The 16793-nt window shown below is 39.0% G+C and overlaps 1 protein-coding gene across 1 annotated transcript in view; it reads left to right on the plus strand.

Moving 5' to 3' along the window:
* auts2a (activator of transcription and developmental regulator AUTS2 a) overlaps positions 1-16335 on the plus strand; it is a 114362-nt gene extending 98027 nt beyond the window's left edge. Inside the window, exons 9-17 of the mRNA XM_066650412.1 lie at positions 242-337; positions 546-617; positions 1569-1598; positions 2657-2728; positions 3643-3781; positions 4746-4823; positions 9210-9293; positions 10958-11207; positions 13136-16335. Of these exons, the coding sequence (XP_066506509.1) occupies positions 242-337; positions 546-617; positions 1569-1598; positions 2657-2728; positions 3643-3781; positions 4746-4823; positions 9210-9293; positions 10958-11207; positions 13136-14342 (2028 nt within the window). The 3' untranslated portion in view covers positions 14343-16335. The remainder of the gene's footprint in view (positions 1-241; positions 338-545; positions 618-1568; positions 1599-2656; positions 2729-3642; positions 3782-4745; positions 4824-9209; positions 9294-10957; positions 11208-13135) is intronic.
* The last annotated feature ends 458 nt before the right edge of the window (positions 16336-16793 follow it).

Here is a 16793-nt window from a genome sequence, read left to right on the forward strand (position 1 = left end):
TCATTGTAGATATTATTTCTTATATTTCACATACTTTTTGCTTATTGCTTGTTTCTGTGCTGATGATTCATAATATCAATAATAGTTTAGGATGTCATACAGTTTTGCTTCAGTCATTCATTTGTATTAAGTCACATTAAGAACTCTTTAAACTCTGTCCTATCTAATATTTGAAGCTGTACACTTTTATCCAAACTCCACACATTTCTTTGATTTTCTTTCCTTTCTGGAATTTTCTTAGCTTTTCCACTCCTTTCCGACCGCTGTGCCTGGAATTCCACCTGTCCTCTCATCCACGGGACCATTTGGATCCCTGCAGGGAGCATTTCAGCCCAAGGTAAATAGCTGTAAAATATTGGAGCATTGATGATATGCTGTGACACAACAGATTTAGCTTACTTTACTAAGTACCACAGGGTAAATATTTGGCACTTCACAACATTTGTTTTTTTAAATTAAGTAAATCAATAGTCAGTATTTAATAATGAGGATAATTCATTATCCATATTTATGCATGTAAATGTGTTTGTGTCTGTGTTTTCCAGACAACTAATCCTCTAGATGTGGCAGCTAGACCTGGAGCAGTCCCTCACGCACTTCTTCAAAAAGACCATAGAGTATGAGTTTTGTTCTATTACTGTCACTTTTAAACACTTACTGAATGACTCAACACTTAATGAATTCATTTAATTAATGAATGCTACAGAATTGGCAGCCCAGTCCAGTACAGTACAGAAAATACATGTAGGTTATGTAGTATAATATCCAGAGGCATGCATTTTTATTTACTTTCTTACTTTTACATTATAATATGACTGGGCATGCACTAACGGTGCCAGTGGGGCTAGGTACCGGTGAGCCTTCTGGACGTGTCAGCTTAATTCAGCGAAACTGACGCGGGGAGGTGCCTACCTGATGACCCCTTTGAAGAGCTATTGATGCAGTGGGTGGTTTGGGTAGTCATGTGATTGGTTCAATGTGTAAACGTAGATGTTAATGGTAGCTGGTTGCTGATCAGATCATAAATGACCACAACAAACTTAGGGTGTAGCTGTAGGATTGGAACAATAGAAATTATGTGGGGCTGCTGGTGGGAAGAGAGTGGGGTGGGCCCTATGTGAAGCTCTAATGGATTGCCATAAGATATTTACATCATATCTTGTGTATGATTATAATTACTTTTTTGCTTTTGTTTTGATTCAGTAATATAAAAACCAATGTTGATCAAAGTATGCAAAATAAAGTTCTCAGTATACTTTAAAATGAAAAAGTTTCACAAAATTCTGAAATATCTAGTTTAGTTGTCTAATATAATTGTTCCATCTTTCAACGCAATTTGTTGGCAGCATTGAGGCAAAGTCAGAAACAAAACATTTTTTTTGTTACAAAGGGTTAATTTAGTATTTTATTTATTTTCATTTGTAGTCATGAAGCAATAATAAAATTCTAGTAAATATATGAGACCAGATTTTAACCATGTACCTATCTTTGCTCACCCCCGAATCCCCAACTGCTCCACAACCTTTGTCAACCCCCCACCACCCACAACACCTTACCCCACAACCCAGCTGACAGATGCTTTCCGACCCATTCTCAGGGTAAGTGTCCATTCAGTTAAATTTACATATATATAGTTTGCCAGTGTTAGTACCTGTTCTAAAACGTATAAGTTCATATACTGTATTCATTTTGAAAATAAATGCACATTAGTATGCAAGTGGTTGTTATTGGTGTCTAACCACGGCCCACTTACTGCAGCAAAATTTGTGTTTTAATTATCTCCCTGAGCTCAGCAGTAAGCTTATTATACGGATTAGTAGATTCATTATCAAAGCTTAAAGTTGCTGTTAGACTTAAAGGTATATATTCAGAAACTTTAATTAGGGAGCATAATTGTACCTTATTATAATTGTAGATTTAAAATTGTGTTGATTTCATATGTCTCATTTCATCTCCAGGACTTATATTATGTCCTTTTATTTTACCCAATTTTGGATATTGCAATTCTTGGTGTTAATCTTCACATTATGACTCTCTATGTTTCAATACCTTTGGACTGTTACTTGTTCAGCTGCTTTGTAAATGAAGGGCACATGCACATTTTCAAGGTTTAGACTAATGCCAAAAAGGCGGGATTGGGAATTATTTTAAAAAAAGACACGCCATGGTGTGTGTCATTGCCTATGTTTCATGCTTACTGCTTGATGCAGACTAAAATGGGACCTTGATGCAATATGGACAAGAGCAAAATGCAGATTAAGGCAAAATCTTAACTTATAGGGTCATATAGTCCCTAAATCTTATGGTGTGTCCTCAACATCCAAAAACATATACCCAGACTGACTTATCTGTTAATACTTAGATAGGCTTATCAATCAAGCGTATTCTGCCCTATGTATAGATGTATATAAAATTGTGGATGGCTCTTCCCATTTAATTAAATATTCCTCTCATTTTAAGTTAACAAAATATAAAGTCAATGCAAACTGCAAGTAAGCAAAAACTAGTTTTTCAGTCATACTTACAAACTAATAATTCTAAACCTGTGACTGTTTGTATCAATCAAATGTATCTACAGTTAACAAATGGGTTTAAATTGCTTTAAAATTATTATGATAATTCATTAAGATTTTACTTAAAAATCCCCTTTCCCTAGAAACCAGGAAAATGGTGTGCTATGCATGTTCATATTGCCTGGCAAATCTATCACCACCAACAGAAAGGAAAGGTGAGTATGAAGATGATACAGAAAATGCCTATACTCCTAATTCACACTACACTCATAATGAAACACATTTTAGACATTCTTATGCCTGTACATACGCTTCCCAGGGGTGGAAAAGTAAAAAGAAATTAATATATATCTCTGGGTATGGTGTCAAAAATGGAAGATTGCAGCTCTGTATTAATATCTATTCATATCTATCTAATAAATATACTCAAGTATGTAAAAGTGAAGAGTGGCGTATTATATCAGATTGAATTTAGAATATATTTGTTGGCGTGAGGTAGCTACTAATGGTTTAAAATAGCCATTGAACCAAGATGAATTTGCATACTAGTTATTTAAATAATTTGAATAATTTGCCGTTTACTATTTTGTATTCATGAAAGAAAAATACATTAAAGGTGCAGGAACTTTGTAATTACATTTTTTAAAGCATCATGTTAAAGAAAAATGTTCACCTTTTGAAATGAGCAATTTTATTTCACTTTTGTAAATATAATTGAAAACTAATATTTAACTTTAAAACTAGAAAGAAGTCCAATAATAAAAACAATTGTATTTCAAAAATACTTTTAATAATGACATTAATTCACTTTGTTTTACTGTTACGTACCTTGTTTCTTTATGCTTCACTTCTTATTAGTTGTTGAATTCCCACAGTAATATGAAACAGCATGAAGAACTCAAAATTAATTTGGAGAGCTAATATTAATATAAATTTTACTTTTCTCAAAACATGAGTGATGTCCTAATAAACAATTTTTTTCATTTAGCACTAAATCTATGAAAGGATTGCCAATGTTACTGAACAAATAACTTTTTTTTCTGATCAGTTAAATTGGAGTGGAAGGAATGTAATTAAAGCATTACAAAATGTACTTATCCTCATTTTGCTCTCTCCCTTCATCCTCCAGCAGCAGATGCAGGTTGATCCTCATAAGCTGGACTTTGGTCTCAAACCAGAATTCCTGAGTCGTCCACCAGGTCCCCCTCTGTTTGGTGCAATCCCTCACCCCCATGACTTGGCACGACCTTCTACACTTTTCTCAGCAGGCAAGTCTAAGCTAGAACATTAATTTCATTACTGTTGTACAGCGTACTTTCTGTACATCCTAAATACGATCATGTTTAGTGATATTATTAACATATTAGTGTTAATAATGTTTGGTGAATGTATTTTCTGTCCACAATATCAATATCTAACATTCAGACCGCTTTTGTTGTCAGTTTTACATGTCCACTTCAAAGGTTTTCATGCTTCCATAATTTAAATTGTGTCAAATATTTTTAAAAAGACTACTCACATATTTATTATTATTATTATTATTATACAATAATAATAATAATAATGTCCGGGCGGCACAGGGGCGCAGCAGGTAGTATTGCAGTCACACAGCTCCAGGGACCTGGAGGTTGTGGGTTCGATTCCTGCTCCGGGTGACTGTCTCTGAGGAGTTTTGGTGTTCTCCCCGTGTCCACGTGGGTTTCCTCCGGTGCTCCGGTTTCCTCCCACAGTCCAAAAAAAACACATGTTGGTAGGTGGATTGGCGACTCAAAATTGTCCATAGGTGTGAGTGTGTGTTGCCCAGTGAAGGACTAGCGCCCCCTCCAGGGTGTATTCCCGCCTTGCGCCCAATGATTCCAGGTAGGCTCTGGACCCACCGCGACCCTGAACTGGACAAGCGGTTACAGATAATGAATGAATGAATAAATGAATATTATCCTTATTAATGAATAATATCCTTGTTATGCTTTGAATTCTGTCATTTAGGCAGAATATAATTTCATTAAAAAATGCCCTAATCAGTTGTATACACAAAATCTAGGTTTTCTCAAAAAATTGTTTATTATTGTGATGAACTGATTAAAATGTAGAACACTTTTTAAAACCTAATAACATTGTCAATTATTTAGCTATAAGTAACTGTAAACAATGTTTTTTAAGTTTGTTGCTTGCTATTCTAGAAATGTTTGGAAAAGAACAACGAAAATATGATGCTAATCTTTTATCTCTAAGGTTCTACACATCCCTCAGCACCGTTTGGACACCCCTCACATCACCCCAGCAACTTCATTGCACCTGCACCCCACTTAGGTGAAGTATTTCTCTCAAATAACCATCACTGTATTTGTATGGCACATAATATTGTTTTTTATTTCTGTGTGAATGCAGATAAACCAGAATCTTCCTAAAGTTGGAAACATATTTTAGACATTCATTGTGCATACAATTGATTGAATATGTAAGATTCCAGACACCCTAATTGCCCTATTAGTGCAGGTTGAGGTGCTTTGAAGTGACCCAATTTCTGACACATTAGTCTTGCACACAGTTTCTGTATTAACCCAAAACAACTGAAAAGCTCTGTATGTGAAATATTATATATTGAAGCAGCCATATGAGTCACCTTCACCCAATGTCAGACATCAGTAGCAATGGGATTTCTTTCTCTGGACTGCTGGACTTTTAAATTTGAATTTGTAGGAATGCCTCGTTATTCAGAACTGTCATTAAACATTAGTACCTGAATTCACTAATGCCCTTATCAGTGAATGCCATTAAACACTCACAGCAATTTACCAAAATGTAGTGTTCAGTCTTTCCATCTGAACAGTATAGGCTGTTCATAGGCAACAAATGAAAACAAGGAGTTTTCCAAATTTTTTTCCTTTAACTTTTTGCATAGTGCAGTCACAGAAATATATTAAAATGTAATACTCTGCAAAGGTTTTAGGCAAATAAGGAAATTACATTTAAAACGCCATTTTTCTGAGCTCCAAACAAACAAAAATCCTAAAATTAGAATGAAAACAAATACATTTACATTTATGCATTTGGCAGACGCTTTTATCCAAAGCGACTTACACAAGAGGATCTAACATTCGAACTACAGCACAAATTATACAAAATACCTTACATTAAGTGCAATATGCCAGGAAGTAATAAGTGCATTAAAGAAAGACATTCAGTGCAAAAGATACTCTCGGAAGAGCTGGGTTTTCAATGATTTCTTGAATGCAGAGAGGGTTTCTGTTGCTCTGATAGTGCTTGGAAGCTCGTTCCACCAGCATGGTACCAGAGCTGAGAATAGCCTCGACTGACCTGTACGGGGGGTTGGTCGTGTTAGTTGGCGCTCCTTTGAGGAACGGAGAGGGCGGGCGGTAACGTATGGTTTTAAGATGGTTTTGAGGTAGATGGGAGCAGAACCAGTGAATACTCTGAAGGCCATTATTAGTGATTTGAATTTGATGCGAGCAGCTAAGGGTAGCCAATGCAGCTCAACTAATAGGGGGCGTGACATGTGCTCTTTTTGGTTGGTTGAAGACCAGGCCTGCTGCCGCATTCTGGATCATCTGTAGCGGTCTCACAGCACAGGCCGGAAGACCTGTCAGGAGGGCGTTGCAATAGTCTAGACGGGAGATTACTAACGTCTGAACGAGGAGCTGTGTTGTATGTTGAGTTAGGTATGGCCTAATCTTCCTTATGTTGAAAAGGGAGAAGGGGCATGATCGAGCTACAGCGGTAACGTGATCTGCGAAGGTCAGCTGGTCATCAACCATGACACCTAGGTTTCTTACAACCTTGGTGGGAGCCACTGATAGGGACTCTAGCTTGATGCTGATGTTGTGGAGAATAGCTTGCTTGGCTGGGAGGACCAGTAGTTCAGTTTTGGATAAATTCAATTGGAGGTGATGTTCCTTCATCCATGTAGATATGTCAGAGAGACAGTCAGAGATTCGAGTTGCCACTGAAGTGTCTCCTGGAGGAAAGGATAAATAGAGCTGTGTGTCATCTGCATAGCAGTGATAGGAGAAGCCGTGCGAATGTATGATTGGGCCTAGAGAGGTGGTGTACAAGGCAAAGAGGAGGGGTCCCAGCACTGAGCCTTGGGGCACACCTGTGGTGAGGTGGTGTCGCGCTGATGTTTGTCCAAGCCATGACAACCTGAAGGATCGTCCAGTGAGAAAAGACTCAAACCAGGAGAGTGCATTGTTCTTGAAGCCCATGTCACTGAGTTTGTTTAGTAAGATGTGGTGGTTGACCGTATCAAATGCTGCTGATAGGTCGAGCAGAATGAGAACTGAGGATTGACCTGTTGCTTTTGCATCTTTAAGAACTTCCATTACTGACAGAAGTGCAGTTTCCGTTGAGTGGCCGCTCTTGAAGCCGGATTGGTTCGAGTCAAGGTTATGTTGGGAGAGGAATTTTGTTGCCTGCTTAAAGACAGCTCTTTCAATGATTTTAGACAGGAAGGGTAGGAGGGAGACTGGTCGGTAGTTCTCTACTATAAAAGGAGCAAGAGCAGGATTTTTGAGTAGAGGTCTTACTTGAGCTTGCTTGAAGGTGTTTGGAAATGTTCCAGAGGTTAGTGAGGAATTGATTACATGAGTGGCTGCAGACACAATGGACGGGGCTATGGTTTGCAGTAGGGTGGTAGGAATGGGATCCAGTGGACAGGATGTGGGACGGCCACCTCTAAGAAGATTTGATACCTCGTCTTCTGTGAGAGGAGTGAAAGAAGGGAAGGAAGCAGTAGGTTTAGGAGGATTCGAAGGGGGAGCCGGAGGCTGTGTAGAAGGGTCAGAAAACCGGCTGCTGATTGCAGCAACTTTGCTGGTGAAGAAGTCAGCAAATGCGTCAGCGGTGAGGTTGGTTGCAGGGGGTGGAGGTGGAGGGTTCAGCAGAGACTTGAAGGTTGAAAACAGCTTCCGGGTGTCAGTAGTGTTGTTGATTTTGTCTTGGTAGAATTTCTTTTTTACAATGGTGACATTTGTTGAGAAGGCTGAGAGCAGGGATTGTAGTTGTGTCAGGTGTGATGGGTCTTTTGTTTTTCGCCATCTCCTCTCAGCAGCTCTGAGGTTAGTGCGCATTGATCGAAGGGAGTCAGTAAGCCACGGGTGGGGCTGCATGGGTCTTGCGGGTCTGGTAGTCAGAGGGCACAGGCGATCTAAGCAGGAGCTCAGTGTTGTGCAGAGTGACTCTGTGGCGTCATTGACCTCAAGAGATGAGAAGGTGCTGGGGGGTGGGAGAGCAGAAGTCACAAGGGCAGAGAAGTGGGTGGGAGATAGGTTGCGGAGATTGCGCCGGAAGGGGACAGAGGGAGCGGACACAGTGGGTTGCTGAGGGAGACAAGCATTGAGCTGAATAAAGTAATGGTCAGAGAGATGTAGAGGAGAAACATTTACAGAGTTAATTAGGCAGTGTTTGGTGAGAATGAGATCAAGTGCATTACCTGCTTTGTGAGTTGAGGGGGTGCATACCTGCTGTAGCTCAAAGGAGTGGGTCAGAGAGAAGAAGTCAGCAGCAGCCGGAGTGTCAAGGTGGATGTTCATGTCACCGAGAATGAGCATGGGACAGTCATGTTCAGGGATGGATGAAAGCAGCGTGTCTAGTTCTTCTAGGAAATCACCCAGTTGCCCTGGGGGACGGTATACAATGACCACATACATTTTTACTGGTGCAGTCATCAGGATGGCATGGAATTCGAAGGAGCTGTATGAGACTGATGATTCGAACTGGGTATATTTCCATGTGTTGGAAATCAACAGCCCCGTACCACCACCTCGTTTACCAGGCCGTGGCGTATGGGAGAATCTGTAGTTGATGGAGAGAGCAGTGGGGGTAGCGCTGTTTTCCGGTTTGATCCAAGTCTCAGTGAGGGCTAGGATGTCTAGTGAAAGATGCTTTGCATAGGCGGAGATGAAGTCTGCTTTGTTTACTGCAGACTGACAGTTCCATAGACCTATTGAGAAGGAATTGGTTATGGGTGTGGATGTGTGATATAGAGAGTGAAGGTTATCAAGGTTTCGTTTCCGTCTGTGGAAGTAGAAGTGCCTGCGAGTTCCAGAGAGAGGAGAGATGCGGTAGGGACACATTGTGGAAAGAGGAAAATTAGGCTTAGTTTGTTTGTTTGGTGGCCTCGCTCGGGGGACACGATTGGGAGACAGGTTATGTCTTTACCCCAGAAAGGCTGAACACAAAGGCTGACGCTTCAGAGGGATCATTCTTTTTTTGTAATGGAGATCTCACACAGCTGTCCTGTGTTGGTGATTGACTGAGACCGCCCACTGACAGTTTGGTAGAGAACAAAAGGCCTGAGGGAGTGGTCACAGCTGAAACTCCCTCGAGCTGATTGTTTCCCTAATTGAATCAGTAGTGGTACTTAACACCTTTAGAATGGGTTTCAGTTGATACTTGCAGTCTGGAGCCACAGCACAGGAAGTCCACAAGATCAGTTGAGTTGGTAAATAAATACAGAATGCACAAGCATGCACTTACTCAGGTTCTTCTTCTGTGTCTGCAGTTGCTCTCTCAAATAAACTTAATGCAATAAGTAGTGATATTCTGTGTGTGAATATGTAAGTGTAATTATTTCCAAACTAGAGCTTACATAATTTGATGTAACATTAATTTATTGAACATTATAAATTTCTATAATTCATAATTCTGAATTCTGTTTCATTCTGTTCGCCTTTTCAGAACCCTTCAACAGACCACCATCATTTGGAGGTCTGGGAGCATTAAGCACTACAGCATTTGGTGGACTGGGAAACCCAGCACTTAGTGAGTGTCTAGTACTTTAATCAAGCAGTTAATCAATGGTTGATTGATAAACCAGTAAACAGAGCAGAAAAAATAATACAATCAACTAAGTAGATGTGTAGATGTTGGTTTTTTTGGGGTTGGGGTTGTTGGGTTTTTTTTTTCTAATATACTTTGACTTGACTCAGCAACAATTTATGACAAAAACACTAAACACTTTTCAAGTGGGCACAAGTGGGCACAAACAACCTGAACCTTTTTCAGTGAACAATAACCAGGGTTGAATTGCATCTTTCAATATTTTATCATGAAAATTTCAGTTAAGTAATTTCATAGTACAGGACATTGGTCAAGTTACCCAATGGGTCAACTGATTTTTTTTAATTAACATAATTAGAAAATAACTTATTAATTTAGTGTGAATTACCAATTTGTCTTGGATGTGTTTAGCTTTTTAAGTTGTACATTTTAACTCATAACTGCTAAATTCAATGGCCCATTCTACACATGCACACTAAACCAGGATTTTTCCATACATTACTCTAAGGAGTTGTATGTGTGAAACTCTCCAGCTGTGTACACATGTAAAAGGGCAAATCATATGTGAAATCTATGCAGTCACATATATGAGCACAGCAAATTTACAAATATGGCCCTATGTAGGACATATCAGGGCATGGCTTCTTTTTCAGAGTTTCTTTTATTGCTTTTGGGTGTTTTGGAACAAACATACAGCAAAACAACATGTGCTAGTTGTGGCTGTTAAAAAAAATACATTAATATTAGAATTAAGTACAAATCATGCATTATTATTTGATATTTTACTGTTGGTGCACTGTTCCTCTACGTTGAAAATAGTGGTTCCTTCTCGTTGGAAACTCGTTTTTCTGATAAATCCAACACCACTTGAATGAAGCAATTGTCCAATTTGTAGTCAACGCATGTTGTAATTTGTACTTCTACAAATACAGACTGTAGTAAGGATCCCTCCCACACAGAGATACCTCAGAGCAGGTATTATTTGAGGGTTTTTCCTTAGCACTGGTGTGACATGAATGTGGTGGTGGTGCATTAGTGTGCATTTATACACCTCTGATACTGTTACTGCTGAACTGAGAAGGGTCCACCGATCAAATATATCTACCAAACAACATCCTGTGGACTAGTGATAAAGAGTTATAATATAAAGTGAGCTACAGTTAGCACTTTTAAATCTACAAGGGGGACCAATGAGGTAGGTGTATCTAATACAGTTGCCACTGTGTGGACACAATGTTTAAAAACTCGAACAGCACTGCTGTGTCTGATCCGCTCCTACGAGTGTAGCACACGCTAAAACACTTCCACCGTGTTGTTGGCATTTCTGTGCTGTGGACAGTCTATCAGCCAAATAATGTCTGCTTTGTGTACAGTGATAAAATGGACAAAAGAGAGGTCATTATAATGCAATGTCTTTTCAATGTAATTTATAATAGAAAAATTAGCAGCCTAAAAATAGGAAAGAGCAAATTTCAAGAGGTTATTTCTATGCAAAGACAGAAAAAGTTTATTATAATTTAAACATGTTGCTGTTTTTGAGACTACACGCTGTGGTGTTTGAATTTCAGAAAATGTATTGTTGTTCATTTTTACTTAAATTTTTGCTTGAATTGTTGCTTATTTTAATTTTGACCTCCTTTTCTCAGCATCCAACTCTCCATATGGCCATAAAGACACAGCTAATGTACAGCAGCACTTCAACAGCCCCCATGAGCCCTGGAATAGACTGCACCGTACCCCACCTTCATTCCCTACTCCCCCACCCTGGCTCAAACCTGGGGATTCAGAGCGTAGCACATCAGTCACTTTACACGAAAAAGACCAGGACAGAGACCGAGACAGGGACAGAGAATTAGAAAAGAGGGACAAGGACATCAACAAGGATGACAAAGAGCGGTAAGTTAGATTAGTACATGCATGCACACACATACATGTGAAAATGCACATTTACTTGGCTTAAACCAGCATTTCTCAAAGTATTGGGCGTGTAGGTACTGCAGGTGAGGCGCAAGGAATCTAAAGAAATTAGCATTTCTTTATTAATGAGCCTGTCTTTATTAAAGCCTTTCTGTTTTGCCTATAAAGCTTACTCAGTAATAAGCACCCACTCACAATGGATTCATTAATAGCCATTAAACATAAGAAAAGAGCATTAGATGGGATCCCAGAAAAGCGTAGCTTGCCTGGAACCAAAATATGCTTTTATTCACAAACCTTTACTTTGAAAATGCGCCACTGAGGTTTATTCGTTTTGGAAATGAGTCAGACACTGTGGGTCTACTTTCAGCTTTCGTTAATGCACCTGTTCAAATAAAAAGCTGCTCTAACCATCAGCTTCACTGGCCTCCGATTCACCATCAGAGTCTGGTTTATAAACTTAGTTTTTACTAGCTCTAGGCTTGAGGTCAGTAACGAGAGCACAACAGATAACAATGACAGATAATTACAGTTATAAAAGCAACTGGTATATAACTGTTAGGGCAAAAGAGGACGATCTGAGACTTGGTTAATGTTAATATTAGTTGTGTTCAAGTTGTGGGAAAGCGCTCTAAACATGCATCAAGTTAACGTTAGTCTCTGGCTGTGTCCCAGAATGCACACTGCTGTTCTAAATAGTATGAATATACACCACCCTTAGCAGTGTTTCTGTAGTGTAGTATGTGAAGTCCCATCGTGTGTTGTTTGGGACACAGCCTCACTCTCTAACATTGATGTTAATGTTGTATCTGGTGTCATAATGTTAAGCTACTGAGTTAGAGACAGAAGTTATGTTACTTAAATAAATTAGAAAATTGTAAACTTACATGTGTACTTTATCACAATTTTTTGGGGGCAATATGGTACAGGTGGGGCACGGAAATTCCGTTTTGTCTGAGATGGAGAATGATAGAAAAAGTTTGAGAACGACTTGCATAAACCATACTGTTGAGAAACATTAAATAAATCCTATAACAAACAATACAAAGTTTATATTCATATACTTTATTCATTCATTCATTTATGTGGTTTGACAAAACTTGGGCAAAAGCAGATGTGCTCTTACTGAGTACCTTGTACCGTATTTTCCAACAGCGTACTGCCAGCTGCATCCTGTGAACTACTGATAAAAAGGATTAACATGAACTGTGGATTACACAAACAGATTTAATTTTTTTATTTTTTTTTCTTAATAGCCCCACTCCTGTTTTTGTTAAAACCACCAATGATTGCACTATAGTGATATTTTAATGACACTCACATGGTTGTTCCATGTGTGTGTTTTTGTGTGTAATGCACAGTACACACCATTTTTGGATATTAAACCACTCAAACAACACTGATCTGTGATCCCAGACCAATCACTGAGTCAGGGGACCAGAGCACCTCAGTAAACTAGTTATTATGTACAAAAGGATCCTTATAAAGATCTTGAATATAAAAAGGGGTTTTAGATTATTCCTGTATAAAAGCATAAATAAATGTTTAATGTTGGACAGTGTAGGTTTGTCTTTGAACATTTCACTTGTTATAACATATTGTAATTCTTAAACTGCAGTAAGGTGTAAATATTTAAGCGTACAATACAGGACTGATAACAGCAAAAACATGTCAAAGTGTAGTCTTCAAAAACTTATTACAGACCTCGCTATCACTGATATAAATTAATGTTCCTAAACAAACCATTCAAATTTAAGTTTGAAACAATAAAATCTAACCTTAAATGTTTCCATTTAGCTTACTAGAGTTAATAAATAAATTAAACCAATATATACTTCTGTGATATTTAATTAAATGAGGTTTTATATTTGACTTGGAGATGTTTTCTGTTCTTTTTCTCTTGAAAGGGACAATGTGGAGAAACGGCAAGCAAGCCAGTCATCTCCTATTCCCATCAATCCGCTTACTTTGCTGAACCACTCCCGGCCATCTGACCTCTCCAGGAACCAACTTGCCCCCAGTGAGCAACGAGAAAAAGAGAAACATAAAGAGCGAGAGAGAGAGCACTCTGAGTGGAAAGACTTCAGCACAGATGAGCAGAAGCTCAAAGAAAATCACCATGGTGGCAAAGACACACCCATCATTCATGATGGGAGACTGTCTGAGGACAAGACAACTAATCAGTCTCCATACATGCGACCAACGGGGCTGGAGAGGGTGAATGGTGGGCTGAACCGGGAAGCTGGGGAGAAGAAAGGTGACCTCGTGTATGAAAAGAAGAACAGTGAGGTCAAAGTTAAGGAGGAGAGAAAGGAGGACCAGGATGTAAGTGCAGACAAATCCCCAGAACAGAGATCCACCCCTCAAGCTCTTTCGGCCCCTAGCAGTCTAAACCCCACCCCTTCAATGACTGTGCCCATTGGTATGGCCAGCATGCATCACATGAACAGTATCAGCAACCTGGAGAGGACTCGAATGGTTGCCCCCTTCATGGGCATCAGCTCTATACCAGGTACAGAAAGGCTTCCCTATCCTGGCTTTCACTGGGACCCAATGCGAGATCCCTACAGAGGCTTGGATATCCACAGGAGGGACCCTTTGACTCGGGACTTGATCCTGAGGAATGACCCTCTTCACCGGCTCACTGCACCCCGGCTTTATGAGGCCGAGCGCTCATATCGGGACCGTGAACCACACGATTTTAACCGTGACAACCCTCATGGGCTGAGCTTGGAACAGCGAAGGGAGCAAGAGAGGGCGCATTTGGAGGAACGTGAGAGATTGCACATGCTGCGAGAAGACTATGAGCATGGACGACTACACCCCATGCATCATCCTGCACTAGATGGACATCATCCCCACCCTAGCCTTATTACTCCCGGGCTACCCAGCATGCACTACCCCCGCATCAGCCCATCCACAGCTGTGGCCACTGCAGCCCATCAAAATGGAATCCTTAATAAAACTCCACCAACAGCATCACTGAGTGCCCCACCCCCTCTTATACCCACCTTGGGCACAAGGTCAGGCTCTCCACGACGGACCACTCCCCTAGGTTCAGACCTTAGAGACAGACCACCATCACATACACACAAAGACATTGAGGCACGGTAAAGGCACGGCAAGAAATGCTTATGAATTGGACTGATGAATAACCAGGAACCAAACACTTTTTACTGGGCAGAGAAGACTATTGCTATGTGTAGATTGTCAATTACAGTTGGTTTAGGGGTTTTTTTTGTTTTGTTTTGTTTTTACAAAAACAACAAAAAAGTGTGCTGATCAAAAGTGGAGATTGTACAGAAACTTTTGTTCAATTTGCTACTGTTTTGTGTGTTAATATAATTTCAATGGTCTGATTTTAAGCAATTAGGAATATGTCTCTAAACATTAATATCAAAACAATAATTTTTGAAATGTATAGGTACCTCAATACATTGAAACCTGGAAAAATGTGCACACGTGTATAGTGAATGTGCAGACTCATTAAGGGTAAAATCAAAATCAAATATGCAAATGGTTGTCATGAAAGCTTTACTTTGAACAGTTTGAATAAACTGGGAATCTTTTTTTTTTCTTCCCCCCCCCCCTCAGAATGGGTTAGCATTATACAGCAGTCAGACTGTTTTGGTACGGTTCAAATTTTCCAGGAGACTGTCCTTTTCCCTTTTTAACTATGCAACTCATGAGTTGACACTCATACTCTGTGCGCATGTGTGTATGTGTGTGAGGGTCAGCATTAGCCTTTCTTACTCTCAAAGTTGTTTTCTCTCCAAAACATCCCCAACACAATTCTAAATTACAGCCCAAAGCCATACCTGGCTGAGGGATTTCCCTAACAAATGCACATATATCATTCACTGACATACAGCTGTTGTTTCTGATGTTTTTAAACTTAAAGGACGAAAACCCACAGTAAGACAATGTAAGATGCCACAGAGTTCATCAGGTGAATTTCTGGCATCAGTTAAAACACACTGAGATAATGAGAGGGCTCATGTGAACAGAATAATCATCCAAGCACAGTGGATATTATTTGGGTGTCAATTTGTTCTCACATATAGCAGTTTTATAGAACGTACAATTTTTTCAATCATATCACATTTGGGAAAATTTAAAAAGAACATTTTAAATTCCTAAAAAAACAGAAATTAAAACAAATCTAAAGCTGCCAACCTTTTCTTCTTACACCAAGACAAAAACGGAAGAAAAATTATATATAAAAATAATATATAGGGTTTATCTATTTTTAGAAGTCCTCCTCACCCAAATCTCAAAGTTGGATTGGAATGATGACTTGTTGGAATATCTATCAAGACACCTACCTGCTTCTGAATTTCTAACTAGAAAATCACATGTGGGTAGGTAGGTAGCTTGAAATTTACTGCTAAGCATTAGTGCAAGATATGCATGTGAGCAAATATGTTGAGGGTCAGTGTATATTAAGCCTGGTACTATGAAAAAACATATCTCAAAACTTACTTCAGACGATGAACAGAAACTTTATTGTGTTCAGGTGTTTTCTCAGTTGGGAATCTGTGAACCAGTAGTGACAATCTAGTACATTTGTGTCTTTTCATGAAGGTAAACTTTTGTATTTTAAAGGACAGCTCTTACTAAAAGGAATACACCAAAATCAAGAGAACACATTTCATTATGGCAAGGAGTGTAAACATTGTGTAATGAGCAAGAACTGTAGTTCCCCTTGGTTGAAAATTGTATCAAAAGTGCTATCGTAAGTTATCTACAAAGTGAAAAACGCAAGTGTAAAATGACAGACCGTTTGTTTTTGATGAGCAGAGATCTATTTTAGTAGTCTACTAATGGTTTAGATGTGCGCTTTAAAATTGTAAATTTCTGATGTTGTGCAGTGGGGTTTTTTTTTTTTTTTGGTTTGTTTGTTTGTTTTTTAATAAATCAAACATTGAAAATGTCCACTGAATAAGTAGTGGGTAGGAAACATGTATTGCAAAGAGATTGTTAACATCTTTTTTGCTGTTTAACATGTATGTAAACATTGAGTCCTTTCTAGATTATGTACAAAGGAAGAAAAAAGGAAATGGTACTGAATCTTAAGCATGCTCATTAAATTTGTGTTATGTAAATTGTGTCATGTTAATAAAAAATGTGAAATTTCTTTGCCTGGATATTTATGACTATATGTATATTAAGGCAAGAATCCCCAACAAACTTGCACTGAAACATGTTAGTGAAAGAATTAGAAATTGAACATTACATTTCATGCTGAAAATAATAGAATTATCCAGACACTTTGCATTATTTATTCAGTTGAGTACCAAATCTTCATTGGGTTCAGGTATTCACAGGACAAAAAAGCTACAAGAAGAGATTTCATGGAATTTAGTCTACATTGGAGTGTTCAAAGTGGAACGAGCTAAGAAAACTATGTCAATTTGGCGTGATTCTACCTAATGTAATGTCAGGGGGCGGGAAATGAAGACATTGGCCAAACCAGTGGAAGAAATAGCCTCTGGCAGTGAAAGCTGCCAAGAGGCTGCTAAAAGGCAAACAGGCAGAAAATTGAAAGAAGGTATAGTATCAGAT

This window comes from Hoplias malabaricus, chromosome 18 (genome assembly GCF_029633855.1).
Source record: "Hoplias malabaricus isolate fHopMal1 chromosome 18, fHopMal1.hap1, whole genome shotgun sequence".
Taxonomy (NCBI): domain Eukaryota; kingdom Metazoa; phylum Chordata; class Actinopteri; order Characiformes; family Erythrinidae; genus Hoplias; species Hoplias malabaricus.